This window comes from Rattus rattus, chromosome 18, assembly GCF_011064425.1.
Source record: "Rattus rattus isolate New Zealand chromosome 18, Rrattus_CSIRO_v1, whole genome shotgun sequence".
NCBI lineage: Eukaryota > Metazoa > Chordata > Mammalia > Rodentia > Muridae > Rattus > Rattus rattus.
The window spans coordinates 28,239,027-28,254,589 of NC_046171.1; the positions used below are offsets into that span (position 1 = coordinate 28,239,027).

Sequence of the window (15,563 nt, forward strand, 5' to 3'; positions counted from 1 at the left end):
CCTCCAGTGCATGAGGGCCAGGACTACAGATGGGAGCTACTATGCCCAGCTTCCGTTGCACCTCTCAACATACACAGGAGAATCCAGGGAGGCACCGTGAGCCAGCACTGAGCACAGAGCCAGCAATCATAGCGTGAAAAGACAAGGGAGAGAAGGAGGGGGCGGGGGATAGAGACGGGGAGAGAGAGTGGATGCAGGTAAGGTGTGAAGATGAACGAGGATGGAGAGAGGGAGGAAGGGAGAAAGGGGGCATGGATATATGGAGGGAGAGAGGGAAGATGGAGGCACTGAGGGAGGAAAGATGGATGCAGGGAAGGTGTTGAGGTTTTGTCGTTTACTGTTTATTGTTCTTTTTTTTTTTTTTTTTTTTTTTTTTTTTCGGAGCTGGGGACCAACCCAGGGCCTTGAGCTTCCTAGGCAAGTGCTCTACCACTGAGCTAAATCCCCAACCCCCACTGTTTATTGTAATGCTAAGTGCTGGGCTCCAAGGTTTGGAGTCTGCCGGTAGCCGGAGAGGCCCTGCCCCCAGTTCATTCTGATTGGTAAATAAAGATGCCAGCAGCCAATAGCTGGGGAGGAGAGACATAGGCGGGGTTTAGAGTTCCAGGACTTGAGAGGAAGAGGAGGAAGGGAGACTGAAGAGGGCAGCCATGGGATGGAGAAGCAAGGAGAGCCACCATGGTCTAAGGGCTAAGAGAACGTGGCCCAGAGAGCTGCCCAATTGGAGTTACGAGCAGCCCAGACGGAACCTAGTCAATAGTGATAACTGGGGGTTACCGATGGGAAAGCGAAGTCTAACCGCACGGAGGGTAGGCAGCTGCCCGGCTACTGGGCTGCTTAAGGCTTATTAACATAGAAAGGCCGTGTGTCTTTCATTCAGGAACATAAACCAGTAAGGCGGGAAGGAACCTCACGCCAGGATTTATTAAATATTTTTTACAACAGGATGGAGGGAGGGAAGAAGAGAGGGAGGGTGGATGGACAGAGGGAAGGAGGATGGAGGGACAGAGGGAGTAAGGATGGAGGGAGGGAAGATGGAGGATAGATGGAAGGAGGGAGGGTGGATGTAGATGCAGGTTTCTCATCTCCCCGTGTTGCTCGCAGAAAAGTGGCAGCACTCTTCATATGTATTTAGGTTTTACTCACACTCAGCCCCAGCCCCACCCCCTCCCACCTCCGAGTCCACTGAGTTACCAATGATAACGCCGACCTCACAGTTGGGATCATCGTAAGCACAAGTCATCATGGTCCCCACAGTGTCGTTAACCAAGGCCAGGATGTCCACGTCCAGGTCCTGGTGAACAAAAGGCCTTGTGGGTGTCAGTGCGGGGAAGCCGTACTCTTCCCCACCCCCACCCCCCTGGCATCTATCCCTGGGGGAGATAATGGAAAACACATCTGTCCTGGGAATAATGGTTATTTCTAAGAGAAAACATGTCAGTCCTGGTCCACAGGGAGGGCCCTGCCCGGGAAGCTAGCAGGGCATCAACCAAAACCCATCTCTTCTACATGGGTTTCCTATTCTGTTCCCTCGGACCTGGAGGACTGTTTTAAAGTGAGAGGAAAGGATTGGGAGGCAGCACAGCGAAGTCTCCTTTGGGGCTAGGGGGTCATACTTCCCAGTGGCAAGCCCGCCTCCATACTAGAGGCTCATTCACCAGCTCAGCCGAGAACGCTAAGAACAGCTCTTCTTCCCGTCAGTCAGCGAGCGGTTTAGCCTTTAGTGTTTAGGATTCTTTTTTCTCTTGCTTTTGTTGCTATATAAATGACTGTAAAATGTTGTCAAAAAGCAAGTGTCGACAGCTCAGTAGGGAGCTAAGAGCAGTGTTCTTTAGGTTCTTTGTTATCCGTGTGTTGCTTCGTTGGTTAACTAGGAATTGCCCCCAAAGCGTGTGATTTCCACCACCATGCCCCAGCCTAAGGAGGAGGGAAGGGGCTTTGGGCTGGGCCTTAAACACAGCCACAGCCAAGTCAGCCTTCCAACCAAGGCAGGTTGCGATGTCTGTCTGCCTCTTGTGGTTCTCCAGAAGGCCTGTGCTCATCTACAAAAGGGATCCCGCCGCGTTCTCCTTCCAGGGGGGTGCACTACAAGGGCCCCCAAGCCCAAGGGTCGAGGATTAGGAGGCTTCACACCAAGGTAAACCCCTTACCTTGTGCTTTTTCATGGCGGTGGCCAGACGGTTCACCACGTCTGTGTCCTGAACTCCCCGGGCCTTGAACTTCTTGGTCCATGACAGCAGGAAGCCCTGTGAGGATTCTTCTGGTCAGTGTACGAAGTGTTAAGGCTGTGCCACAGCAGGCAGACAGCCCTGGCTCTGAGCCACACAGGCTCTCCTCTCTCTGATCAATCACCCTGATTCTTCAGGGTTTGATTTTTTTTCTTTTTTTTTTTTTTTTTTAAGATTTATTTATTATGTATACAGCGTCCCACCTGCATGTACACGTGCAGGCCAGAAGAGGGCACCAGATCTCATTACAGATGGTTGTGAGCCACCATGTGGTTGCTGGGAATTGAACTCATGACCTCTGGAAGAGCAGTCAGTGCTCTTAACCTCTGAGCCATCTCTCCAGCCCTTGATTTTGTTTCTAATTGATGCATGATAATTGTACGGATTTAAGGGGTATGGGAGGGGGATTCAGTGCATGATCCACTCGGGCAACCTTCACAAACGCTACCAACACCTATGGAATTTTTTGTAATGAGACTTATCTAGATTTCAAAAACAAGTAAGACTGGGGAAGCAGAGGCAGGTGGATGTCTCTGAGCTAGCCTGGTCTACAGAGTGAGTTTCAAGGCGGGAGTCAAGAGTTTTTTATTTGTATATCAGAATCCACGAGCACACGTGCACATTTCCCCTCCCCCACCTCCGGCTGCACCCGGAACTAATAAGAGAATGACCCCTCCTCTCACACCCTGGGGTAGGGTACTGCGGTGTGTACAGAATGCACAAGTTGTAGGTCCTCAGAACTAGCACGGTGCTACCTCGTAGGGACTTCCTGGAGAACTTAATTTCAACTCGGAAAAATGATTCTCAAGTTGAATGAACGACCATTACTTACAAATGGCTTTTCTCCTCTGAATTCATGAGGAATTGCAGGCTTCTTTTTTTACACATGAGAAGTTAGAGATTAACGGACTTGCCCAAGCCCACAAACTCCCCAATCACCCCTCTTCTAGTCCCCTAAGTTATGAATGAAGAAATAGACAGGAAAATACTCCAGGAGTTCCAATCAGACCCACCTCAGAACTCAGACCCACGGTCAGACCCACAGTTGAGGTTTTTTGGGCCACACTGCCACCTTGAGGCCACTGAAGGCCACTTCTGCCTTCACAGGCTTCAGCAGACAGAGGAAAGGAGGTGCCAGGAGGCAGAGGCAGGGAGATAGCTATGACTCTGAGGCCAGCCCTGCATCTCCTGGCAGCCTTGAGATGTGCACTTAGGGCCCAGAAAGCCCTCCTGAGAACCACCGAAAGCATCCCGTCCCTTCATGCTGTGTACGTTAAGCACAGACATCAAGGACCCATGTCTACCCGGTTCTGTCTCACATTAGCAGAAAGACCAACAGACCATGCTGCTTCCTGCATGCATCCACACGTTCTCACCCTCCCACTTACCTCCTCCAACTTATTCTGTCTGCAGGGAAAAGAAAAGGTGAAGCCCAGAGGCAGCTTCTTGTGCGTCAGATCTTTGGTCTTCATGAAATCTGCCAGGCAGTCAGCTACATAGTCAAAGAGCTGCCAGGAGAGCACAGGACAGGGTTTAGGCCACACCTCTCTCTCGTGGCTGGGACCCAGGCCTATCCCTCCTGCCCGTACCTCCGTGCCATTCCCACGGGTGATTTCATTGGGCATTGGGTAGAACTGGCTCTCCATCTGGACATTTTGCTTGCCCTCTTCCGAGACCTGCACCTTCAGGACCCGAAACTTGGACCCTCCGAGATCCAGGGAAAGGAATTCCCCGTTTTCTAGGAGAAATGAAAACAGTCACCGTTCTCTGGTGGTAAAAAGCCAGACACAGAGCAAGCACTCGTGTCATCATCCCACTAGTCTGAGGAGCACAGGTCTGTCTGGTTCTGCTCCACTCGGGTGACCCCACTTTGTGATCGGGAGGCAGGGTCTGAGACTGAGCGTCAAGAGCAAAGCCTGCACCCAGACGCTGTGTCTAGGAAGAAAGGTGTCACACCAATCACGGGGAAAACTCAGATAAAGACGTGAGCCAGAGAGAGGTGCAGCTAAGAGAAGCCAGCCTCCCACAAGCCCAAGTGCTCAGAGGGAAACAGTTTAGAGGGGAGGGCAGCAGGGACCACGTGGTTGATTTGGGGTGCTGAGAATAGTTCATTTAGGAGCAGGGGCACACGGTCTCTCCAATTGGAGCAGGTGGTCCTGCACCTGCACCCAGCCTGGCCCAAGAAGGATGTTACAGAAGGAGATACAGAACGATGCATGCATGGGGGCGGGCACTGAAGACCACCAACACCTATGCAGGGCCCTCGCCAGTGCCTTTGATGTCAGTCACACGTATGGGAAGGTCACCTCCTAATGCTAGACCTGTGGCTCCATAGACCTGGGGTGCACACGGTAAAGAAATCCCATGCCTGCAAACACAAATAGAGGGTCTGATGTCACAGCGCGGCAACCTCAGCCTCCTGAACACCGAGGGTCAGCTGGACAGTCCACTGCTGCTGGTGAGCCGTGAGAGGTGAAGCCCAAAAACATCTCTAGCAGACAGCAAAAGCAGAAAACCCGGGGAAGAGGTTCCCTACATAACAAACGTGCCCGGACAATGCTCCCGAGGTTTCCCTGGACTGGCAATCCGAGAGTTAAAAGCTGATGCTTAGGTGACCAGAACAGTGCTACCCAAACTGTCACACAGGAACCTAGCCCACTGAGTATGCGGAAGGGGCCTGGGACTCTGCATTTCTGAACACACCCCCGGCCAGCTAAGACGTCAATCATTTATAAGCCCAGCCAGCTGGAATTCTGTTTCAGTGGAAGCAAGTTAGAGATTATCTCCCTAGATTAGCACTGAACAGAGCCCGAGGGAGTGGCTTAAGGTTTATTACTGGGCCAAGGAATCAAAGCACAAAACCCATCCACCGAGGCAGGCGCTCGCCCTGGTTATTCTGGAGAAGTTATGCAAACATTCTCAGAGCACCTACTCCGTAATCAGTGCCCCGTGCCAGGGAGGCCAAGATGACCGGGTGTGAGCACCCTGAGGGGGTGTGAGCCCCCTGGGGGGTGTGGCTTATCAGATGCACAGTGCTAATTAGACAAATGCTCTTCTTGGGAAGCTTGTGGGTGGGGGGATGGGAGTGGAGTGGAACATGAAAGGTGAGAGCCCTCCAGTTCCCCACTGAGGGAGTTGGCAGCCAGTCAGAGAGGAGAGCGTGTGTGTGTGTGTGTGTGTGTGTGTAGGATTGAGTCACAGAAGGTGAGCATAAGCCTCAGAGGGAGTTTAAGGAAGGCAAGGGCAAATCTGATTGAGAGTTTTGGAAAGGCCTCCAGCCGGCAGGAGTTGCCCTGCTGTGAGGATGTGAGGTAACCGGCTGAGGGTTGGTTAGTGTCCGTTCCTCCCTCTGTCCCACATCACATTCTTATCACTGTGCAAACAAGACACCGGTGTGACTCAAGATGTCATTTCGTGGAAACCATGTGGTACGATCCCGTCCACGTGCTGGGACTCTAACCTCAGAGAAATGACTTCCTGGACCCTGGGGGAGGGAGGCCCTGCCCAGGCAGGACAAGAGAACATGGTAAGGAGAGCCTTTCATAGCAATTATTAAGAAAACGGCCTTCCTCTGTGGGGCTACCGGGAGGGCTGTTGGTAGAGCGAGGGACTGTTGCATAAGCCTAGGGACCTGAGTTCAATCCCCAGCACCTACGTAAAAAGCCAGTCACAGTGGTGCATGTCCCATCACTGGGAAGGCAGAGAGGAGAATCCGTGAGGTTTGGCAGCCAATCGGTGAACACTAGGTTCTGTAAAAGACAAATACTGGGGAGAAGCTAATGAGGAAATTCGTGAGAGCAACCTCTGACTGACCTCCACACTCACGTACTCACACACCCACACTCAGGAAAAGGTGTACCAACGTGCACACAAACGTGTACAAAAGAAAACAGCCGCCTGAGGGGTACAGCAGGGGTTCCCCTCCCTGAATGAAAAATAAGACAATAAAATGGAAAGGCCATGGCTGCTTTTAGGGATGGTGTAGGAGAAGGTTTACTGTGGATAATGGGGGAGTCCAGAGAGGACACGACCCTGAGCCGAGCCGTGGGAAAGGGACAGGGGGAGGGAGATGGGAAGAGAGGAGAACCAGGTGCTGCAGCCTGGAGGTCAAAAGGTACAAAGAGGGTGGGTAACCAAAATGGTTGGCTATGTAAGCAAGAGCAGACCAGCCCCTTAGGCTGGAGAGTTCAGGGTGGGTGGCTGGGTACGCCAGCCAGGAGGGCCCTGAAACAGGGACCAAGGGATATCTGGAGAACCTGGTGCCTAGACCATTTAATACGGCACCTCAGCCATTTGCCCCAGATTTGAAACCTAACATTCCCTAAGTCTACACCTGAGTTTCTTTCCTATTTCCTACTACAGTGTCTCCTACAGGCGCCTGGAGGCCAAATACGGAGATTTCTGGAGACCCTTGGGAACCATGTCTAGGAATGGCCCTGGTGCATTTGAATCTTCTGCCACGAAAAGTATGAAAGAGAGGCTCTGCAACCCTAGGTCCTGTCAGCCTGGTCTGTGTGAGCATATCTGGCTTTAAGACTCACACTGACCCCTACCAAAGGGCGGAGACAGAGGTCGAGGAGAGAGCCTGCTTTGTAGGAACAAAGAATCACGCCATTACAATCTGGTGGCTGGGGAGGAGGCAGATGCTACAAAGCCCTCCCTCTTAGGCCTTGAAGACCCAGTCTTCACAGGGAAACATCAAGTCCCTCAGCTCTTCCACTGACAACCTACAAACTGGTTCCGCGTTCTGGCTATACCGATGCAGACCGCAGAAAAGTGGTCCTAGGGGCTGCCAAGGCATCTGACTATTAGGGACCCAGAACCTAGGTGCCACAGAATAGCCTGGCACTGTATCATGTAATGAGGCTACCAGAGGACAGCGATGCAGGGTGTGTATCCTGAATCGAAGAGAATGAAGCTGTAGAATTTGGGAGGGAGTCTCATCTCTAAACTTTCTAAACCAGTTCCACAGCCACCAGACTACCCGAGGCCACTTTCCCTTGCTTCGGAGCCACACCCAGCACAGGTTAGGAGGACTTAGACCTGGTACTCCTCACCACCCCACACACACCCCGTGACTCAGGTGTCAGACGGCCCTGGATGACCTGTCAAGGATCACAGTCCCTGAAGCACTCTCTTCTAGTGTCAGAGGCTGCGCCCAGATTTCAGAGTAGGGTTACACCTCTGCAAACCATGTTCTTCTAGGCGGTGCATTACCCACAAGCACCCACCTGCAAGGAAGGCTGCACCCCAGCTACTTTGACCCAAGCATTGGTCCCCAGAATCCTGTTAATCCAATTGGAGGTGCCATAAGTACACCCTAAACTTCAGTCTTTGTTTCTTCAATAGCTCTAAGGCTTTGAGCTCTGACACCCCGAACCTGGGGAAGCCTCTTGCTTCCAGTCAGACCCAGCAACAGCCGTCACTCCATGATATTCTGGGAGGATCACATGCCAGAGGGACCTTAGCATTCCACAATGGCACTGGGTGCTCAAGAAAAAGCAACACTTCTTTTTTACCTTATGGCTTTGCCAGAACGGAAGTTGGCAGACTGAGAACTCATGGATCCTTCCAGAGAAGCACTGGGTTGTGCTGGTGGGTCAAACAATGCCGCACCCCGCCCCTCCCCCAGAGGCTCACATCCTGCTCTCTGGGTCAGATGTCTGTATCGGGGCACATGGCAAAGGTGAATCAAGGTTGTAGGTTGCAGGCAGGATCAGAATCAGCTGACCTTTACGTTGGAAGATTAGCCTAGATTATCTCAGTGGGCCTGATGTAATCACAGGGCCCTCAGGTTTAGAAGAGAGAGGCAGAAGGACAGAGCTGGAGAAAGATCTGAAGACACGCTCTTGCCTTGAGGATGAAAAGGGAACAAGGCAAGGAACATGGGTGCTTCTAGATGCTGGAAAAGGCAAGAAACCAGTCTTCCCTTAACTGCCCCCAAAGTCTCCAGAAGGAATGCAGCCCTGCTGACAACTTAAGTTTAGCCAAACTTCTGACTTTGTGAACTCCTGCAGAATGTGCTAACCCATGATGTCTGTGGGCATGTGAGCGTGTACTGCGTTAACCCATGATGTCTATGGGAATGTTACCAGAGTCTCCAGGGACCATTTTCAGCAGCCACCAGGTGGGCAGATCTTATGCTCAGGCAAACACAGAACCCAGGTCCTACATGGAGACTTCTTAGGGCCATCCGCTCTGCCTGGGTGAACTACTTCATAGTTCCTGGGCTCACCCCCAGAGCAGAACAGCAACAGTAACCCAATACATAGGAGTTGAGAATGTGGCTCGGAGGCAGGAACTTGTCCAGCATGGCCGAGAGCATGGCCAAGGCCCAGCGTTCGATACCCAGCCCAGCATATGACGGACCACCTTCTACCATCTGACGGAAGAGCCAAGGCTAGTGGTTGCCTGGAGTCTCCAAGGTATGTGGGAGCTGGGCCTGGAGCCCAGATTCCTTGCATAGGCGCTCAGTATTACTTCCCCTCACAGGTCCTTCCAGCGCTTACTGTTTCTGCCTTGGGATCTAAAGGCCCAGGAGAAAAGGTCACATACTAACTCATTCAATGCCTGTGTCAGGGGCTAGCATTTGGTAAGTGCTCAGAACAGTGTGGTAACTAATCCCTGGTTTCTGGAGACTGTCACCCACAACTGTGACAAAGGTTCTAAGAAGCCCCTATCCTAGAATGGGGACACTTCCTAGAGAGAGGCCATGGGTGATCTCTGAGCAGCATCTGGAAAATCTAGGGCGGGGACCGGGGCCGGAGGGCGGGGGCGGGGGCGGGGGGCGGGGACTCTGCTGCATGGGAGCAAAGGGAATGGGTGAAGATGCTGTGGGCGGAGGAAAATCCGAGGGACTCTGATGTGGACCCCAAAAGTATTCAATCAGTGGGACTGGGGCAGAGGGAAGTGGGACGTTGGAAAGGGACAGAGGCAAGCGATGGGGACTCATCAGTTAAGAAACTGGTGTAGGAAAGGAGGGAAGTCTCAGTCAGCGGAGCCCTGCTTACCTGAGCCATCTGGAATGGCCCTGACGAATGTGGGCAGCATCTTCACTGAGGCAGTGGGGTTGGTGTCCTTCCCTAAGCCTTTCTCCATCTCGGCCTGGAATCGGGCCATGATGTCCACAAGGGTCTCATCCGAGAGCCGCATATGGTACAGGAACCTGTCCACCTGGAACGGATGTGGGGTTGGCTAGGCTTCTGCGGGCGCTTGCCCTCCCAGCTGAGGCTTTGAACCCCCAGTTCTACAGAGAAGCTGCACTCCTGACTCCGGGGACAGCGAGTTTATATGGGCTCCTGAGGTTCCTGACCTGCACATCACCAGCAGGGTGGCGGAAGGGGGGACGCGGGGGGCAGGGGGGGACGACAGAATGGGGGTTGGAGATAGGGCAGGTCGGTTTCTCCGAAGGGCAAACTGAGGAAGAAGTAGCCCCCACCCCCATTTCAGACGGTGTGTGGGAGTGTGCTTGAGTGTCTAATCTCCAGTCCCTGGCCCTCACCATGTACCACTCTCTCCCTGCTGTGAAGATTAGCCATACCTCAAATCTCAGGTGCCTTCACTTTTCTCTTTGTCTGGTTTTGTTGTTGTTGCTTGAGACAGGTTCGAACTACACAGCCATGTCAACCAGGGTAGCCTACAACTTGTTAAGTTGCCCAGGTGGACCTTAAACTAGTGACACTCCTGCCTCTGTCTCCTCAGTGGGGTGGCCATGTTGCCATGCCTGGCTTACCATGGGAGATTTTTTTTCCATCCAACCAATGTATCCAAACACATTGCCCTTTGCTTATTGGCTGCTAGGAAGCCCAGAAGGAAATGTGACGTCCGATCGCAATCTTCCTCTAAGTCTCCATTACGGTTTAAGTAAGGTAGTGCTGTGATCCTAACTCAGACGTTTTGTTTTACGTTTTGAGACAGAGGCTCACTAAGTAAGTCTAATTTTTAAAGCCACAGCAAGGCCTGGTGTGGTGACCCGTTTCTGTGATTCTGACACACAGGAGGTGGAGGTAGGAAGATCGGGAGCTCAAGATCATCTTTGGCTCTAGAGAGAGGTCAAGGTCAGCCTGGGCTGCGGGAGCCTCAAAACAGAAAAACCAACATGTCCAATTATCATTTAAGCAACCAGGACTGGGGGGGGGGGATTTAGCTCAGGGGTAGAGCGCTTGCCTAGAAAGGGAAAGGCCCGGGGTTCGGCCCCCAGCTCCAAAAAAAAAAAAAAAAAAAAAAAAAAAGGCGACCAGGACTGAGGCAGAGGCCCACTGCCCCAAAAATACGGGAAGTTATAAAAATCGCTAAAAAAAAAAAAAAAAAAAATCGCTGTGAGGAACTCAGCCCCGGTGAGGGTAACAAGAGTAGCAGTAAAGTGTCCCGGCTGCTGGTGGTACTCTAGACAGGCAGGAGGAAAGCAGCCTGTTACATTTACTTGACACCATCTCCTCCCGTGCAGGTCCCAAGGAGGCCTGAGTCCAGGCGCACTCTTGGAGGGAGAAGAGCATCCAAGTCAGAGAATGCAGGCTGCACCCTTCAGTGTCTTTGTGGACATTGCTGTATCGACCTCAGCGACCCTTTAAATGGTCAGATAAGGCCCAATCTCAGTCTGTGGCAGAAGAGGATGCAGGCAGGGATCAGCACCTCCATCGCTTCACAGGACAGAATCACCACGCTCCGTAGCATTACCCACAAGCCCCTGCGCCAACAGCACGGGCCTTTGTTCTGGACACAAGTGCCAGTCTCCTTCAGCTAGGCCTCAGAGTTCAGAAGGACTCAACCAAGAGGCCCAAGATGGTGAAACGCCCCCCTGACTCTGGGGCCTGGGGAGGGGGGCAGAGAGAAGCCAGAAAACGATCGGAGGCCCACCAATGAAAAGAGGACAATTGAGCTTTCAGGGCATTTGAGAAGATCGGATGTAACGAGGTCATGCTTCATTAGGCCTTCCCGCTCGGCAGTTGAGGACTAATTGGTTGGCACAAACTTGCACATACGGAGAGGACTGGGTAGGAAGGACATGACCCAAGTAATTGGGGCAGAGGACGGATGCAATGCCCTATGTGGGAACTTAGCTCGATCCTTTACTGCCCTGCCGAAGACCCCAGTTGGAGCCTGTACCCACTGCTCAGGCTGAGCATAAAGAACTTCTCCAGACACCCACCGCCATCTGTGTACCACAGGGCGGGCAGGGGTCACTGATGAACCGCCAACCAACGGTCAGTTAACACCATGAGCTGTCTTTCAGTGAGCACTAGTCACAGAAGAGTGTGACATTGGCGATGGCGCGGGGGAGGGGGGGAGGGGGGAGGAGGGTGCTATTCTTTGTATCGTCCTAAAGATACAAAGTAGTTAGTAGGAGCCTGAGACATATGATGGGACAAAAAAGAAAAGGCACCATTTTCAACCCAGACAGGCAATTTGGGGCACGTGTGAACAGAGTGCATGTACCAGACACATGGATGCGAGTGGCAGGACCCAAGCACACTTCCTTAGAGTGTTCCAACCAAAGGAGAATAGAAGACCTGGGCAAGCTTTAGAGAGCCAGATGGGGAGTCCTGAAGCTCAAGGCTGCTCAGTCATAGAGGGAAGGAGCCTGAAGGGGCCCAAAGGGTCACTCAGTCCAAAGGTCTCATTAACTAGGAACTGAGTCATAAAACAGGTTCCACACTTTGACCTACTGATTTCGCTTTTGAAAATTTATTCTCAGAAAATTATCCCACGTAGGGAGAATAATAAATATATACCAGTTTGTTGTAGCAATTTCTTTCCCCTTGAGGAAATTTGGTTGTATGCTATTTCAGGAAGCTATTTCAGGGGAGAAATTGAATATTACGGCTTTAATATAGTAATGTTTTAGTTGTTGGAAAGAGTGTTTTGAACCTTTCCTAATAACCAACAAGAAGGAAAAGTGAAATGCCACAGGGCCCATGTACTTGACGTGCCCCAAGGAAGACACTGAAAGTTGATCGTGGAGATAACAGAAACAGGGACAGAGGCAATCAGAGCTGACACAGAATGCACGGCCACCATGAGCAAAGCACAAGGCTGCCCACACAGCACACAAGAGGGCTTGGGACTTGGGGGAAATTAGAGGCGAGTTCAAGTTAACATCGCCATATGCTTGCAATGTTGACATACTAAACTGTGAAAACTCTCTCTCTCTCTCTCTCTCTCTCTCTCTCTCTCTCCCTCCCTCCCTCCCTCCCTCTCTCTCTCTCGAAGCCCAATCTGCCCTGTTCTTATGAATGGACTGCCTCTGACTCAATGACCAGGTTCAATCCAGCATTACAATAGGTCAAATACATCAATATATTGAACTGGAAACGAATGTCAGACAGTGGCCTTCTTTTTCTCTTCATCTCATTCTGAGATTTCCAAACACGGGGCAAGGGTCTAATGGGTGATCTTTGAAGGCAAGCATGGCCCAGGACCTTGACAACTCCAGGGGCAGAAAGTGTGCACACCGTCGGACAGGAACCTCTGAGTTACCACTCAAAGAACGCACTTCGCCTTTTTGATCTGTGGAGGAATGGCCTCCAAACTGACCCAGACTTGCTACAAACCAGTCTACTCACAAGCCCAAGGGACCTGCTGGGTCCTTGATCAGGGTGGCTTTTGGGGATTCCTGACTTTCTTGCTTTTTGAGGTGAGGGGAAGAACTCAACCCAGGTATTGACCAAGGCTGCTGACCCTTCTTCTAGAGGCTCTGGAATTCATCATGTGAGCCTGTTCCTGGGGTGGTGGACAAACATGCACCAGCTCTATCCCGGGCTAGAACAAGAGGCCAGCCACTATACATTGAGGGAAGTACAATGACTGAAGTGACTATGAACTAAAGGTTTCAAAGATTCCCCTTAGGGCTGGCCTCTCTGCCCTGCAGGTAGAAACAGCAATGAGTTTATACCCCTCAAGCTGCAGGGGAATTTACACCCCTCAAGCAGTCAGCAGAGGGGGGGTCTGGGAATCTAGTGGAACAAATGAAACAGTTGTTAAAGCAGATGGGTTTCTACTCTCCAACTTGCCCTGGCTCTCTCTCACCTGGCTCTCATGGAATGCAGTCGGGGAGCAGGGGTGGGAGGCGGTCACCCACTAGCACAGGAAGGCTACAAGGGGGCCGCACTTCCTCTTTCACATTTTGAAAAGCATTTTGAAGGCTAGAGGAGGCATCTGCCAATGTCAGTTTACTTTTAGTGCCCGGGTGACCTTGGCAGAATCTGGTTGCCCAGAGGACTCCTGTTGTCAATAAAGATGCTACATGCCTCGTCCTTGAAGCTGTCAGCAGCCAGTGGGTGTGACCAAGGACACAGGCTGGGCTCATTTTAGCTGCCAGGAGAGAATCCTGGTCTCATCAGTCAACTATAGCCCATCTTGATTTTGTAGCTGGGGCAAAGTAGGCAAAAAATCCTCACCATTAATAGGACAATAGGACATGCTAAAAATTACAACTGTGTTAAAATTTACATGCTGGCCATGCCTAATGGGTTGTAATTCCAGGCACTTGAGAGACTGAGGCTGTAGTATCAGGCCAGTGTGGGCCATATAATAAGACCCTGTCTCAAAATAATAATAAAATAAACCCCAGGTTTCTCTTGGTGCCTTTATTTTATGAGATTTCAAACACATGGGTAATCAGATGCACTTTTGAAAGTTCTGATTCTTCATAAACAACTCACCTTCATTGTGGTCTCACCCTTAAATGGCCCTGAATTTGGCACAAAGTTCCTGGAACTTTCTGAAGACTCCCAATACCCCATATTTGCCAGGAGGCTCTGACTGAAAGCTAGGATGTGGGGCAGGAATGTGGGACACTCGCTACTTCTTCCTCGATGAGACTTTCACTGATATAGGCTCCTGGTACTTTTCTAATAAAGTCTCTTACTTTTTCCTTTCCTGCTGGGGCTTGAACCCAGACCTCACAGAAGCTGGGCAAGCACTTTAGAGCTACCCCCCCCCAGTGCCTTAATCCCTTTTGCTGTTGGGTCTGTCAGTGTAGACTGGGCCAGACACCGTAGCTTCAGAGTCCTCACCTTCTTGATCTGGTCCTCTTTCAGCTTGCTGAAGTAAAACGCCACTAAGTGAACTGCAAACATGTTCCCCAAGTTTGGTTGTTCCTGAGACAGGCCGAGCCTTCCGTACAGTGGCTGCTCTCCCTCTGCGAAGTGCTGCACGCCTCTGGTTCGGGCAGGGAGGTGGGTGCTTGGACTAAAGACTTCCAGCTGCTCGGTTCAATGATTAAACTTGGCCTGTCTTTGGTCCCTCCCTCTGTCACACACTCAATTGTCACACAGGAGGCTCTGGTGGGAGCTGTAGGGAAGCAGAGGGGGAGGCTGGGGACTGACTGGTCACTTGATTGTTTGAGAACCGGGCACCTTGTTGCTAAGTGACACGCTCAGACCTGTGCACTAAGCCCATTCAGCCAAGGAAAACCTTGGGAGAAGTTGGGGGGCAGCACAAAGCCAACTCGAGAACTAAATCCCAGTTCCAGGACTCCTCTCTTCTTAGCAAGAGCGACAGAACTGTAGCCTCCTGGCTCTCCTAGGCACCATCTTTTTTCCGTTTGTTTCTAGAGATAGGGTTTCTCTGTGGAGCCCTGGCTGCCCTGGCTGGCCTCGAATGCAAAGACCCGCCTGCCTCTGCCTCCTGAGTGCTGGGATTAAAGGTGTGCACCACCATTGCCTGGCTTCTGAGGCACCATCTTAACTAGGGCTGAGCAGTGCCCTGGTCCTGCAGATTCAGAGGGAGAGGAGAGGGAGAGGGAGGGGAGGGAGAGGGGGGGGGAGGGGGAGGGAGAGGGAGGAGGGAGGAGGGGAGGGGGGGGGGGGGGGGGAGGGGGGGGGGGGGGGGGGGGGGGGAAGGGGGGGGAGAGAGGGAGAGGGGAGGGGAGAGGGAGGGAGGGGAGAGAAGAGAAGAGGGGTACAAGGGGAGAGGGGAGAGGGGGAGGGAGAGGAGAGGAGAGCAGCCAGCCGGCCACAACAGTCCCTCTACTGTGGCAGATAAGGCCATAAAAAGCAATCAATACTCCACAGAGGTAAAACGGACAGCTTTTATTTCAGAGTAGCTTAGGGCTGGGTTGCCTGTTTGTGTGCATGTAGGGGGGTGGTATTAAGAAAGAATGGAAGCCACCAGGCCTTGCTGGAGGTGCCGGGCGGGAAGGGTATGCTGCCATTGAGACACCTGGTTTTTTTTTTTTTTTTTTTTTAATTATTTATTTATTATGTATACATCCTACTGCTTTCTGCCTGCATGTATGCCTGCAGGCCAGAAGAGGGCATCAGATCTCATTACAGATGGTTGTGAGCCACCATGTGGTTGCTGGGAATTGAACTCAGGACCTCTGGAAGAGCAGTC

At 51.9% G+C, this 15,563-nt stretch overlaps 1 protein-coding gene across 1 annotated transcript in view; it reads right to left on the bottom strand.

Annotated features, from left to right (window-relative positions):
* Positions 1 to 14,426, bottom strand: part of Hkdc1 (hexokinase domain containing 1) — a 41,467-nt gene extending 27,041 nt beyond the window's left edge. Inside the window, exons 1-6 of the mRNA XM_032888879.1 lie at positions 14,243 to 14,426; positions 9,239 to 9,401; positions 3,818 to 3,966; positions 3,617 to 3,736; positions 2,151 to 2,246; positions 1,195 to 1,294 (exon numbers count right to left, since the gene is read on the bottom strand). Of these exons, the coding sequence (XP_032744770.1) occupies positions 1,195 to 1,294; positions 2,151 to 2,246; positions 3,617 to 3,736; positions 3,818 to 3,966; positions 9,239 to 9,401; positions 14,243 to 14,305 (691 nt within the window). The 5' untranslated portion in view covers positions 14,306 to 14,426. The remainder of the gene's footprint in view (positions 1 to 1,194; positions 1,295 to 2,150; positions 2,247 to 3,616; positions 3,737 to 3,817; positions 3,967 to 9,238; positions 9,402 to 14,242) is intronic.
* Positions 14,427 to 15,563: the final 1,137 nt, after the last annotated feature.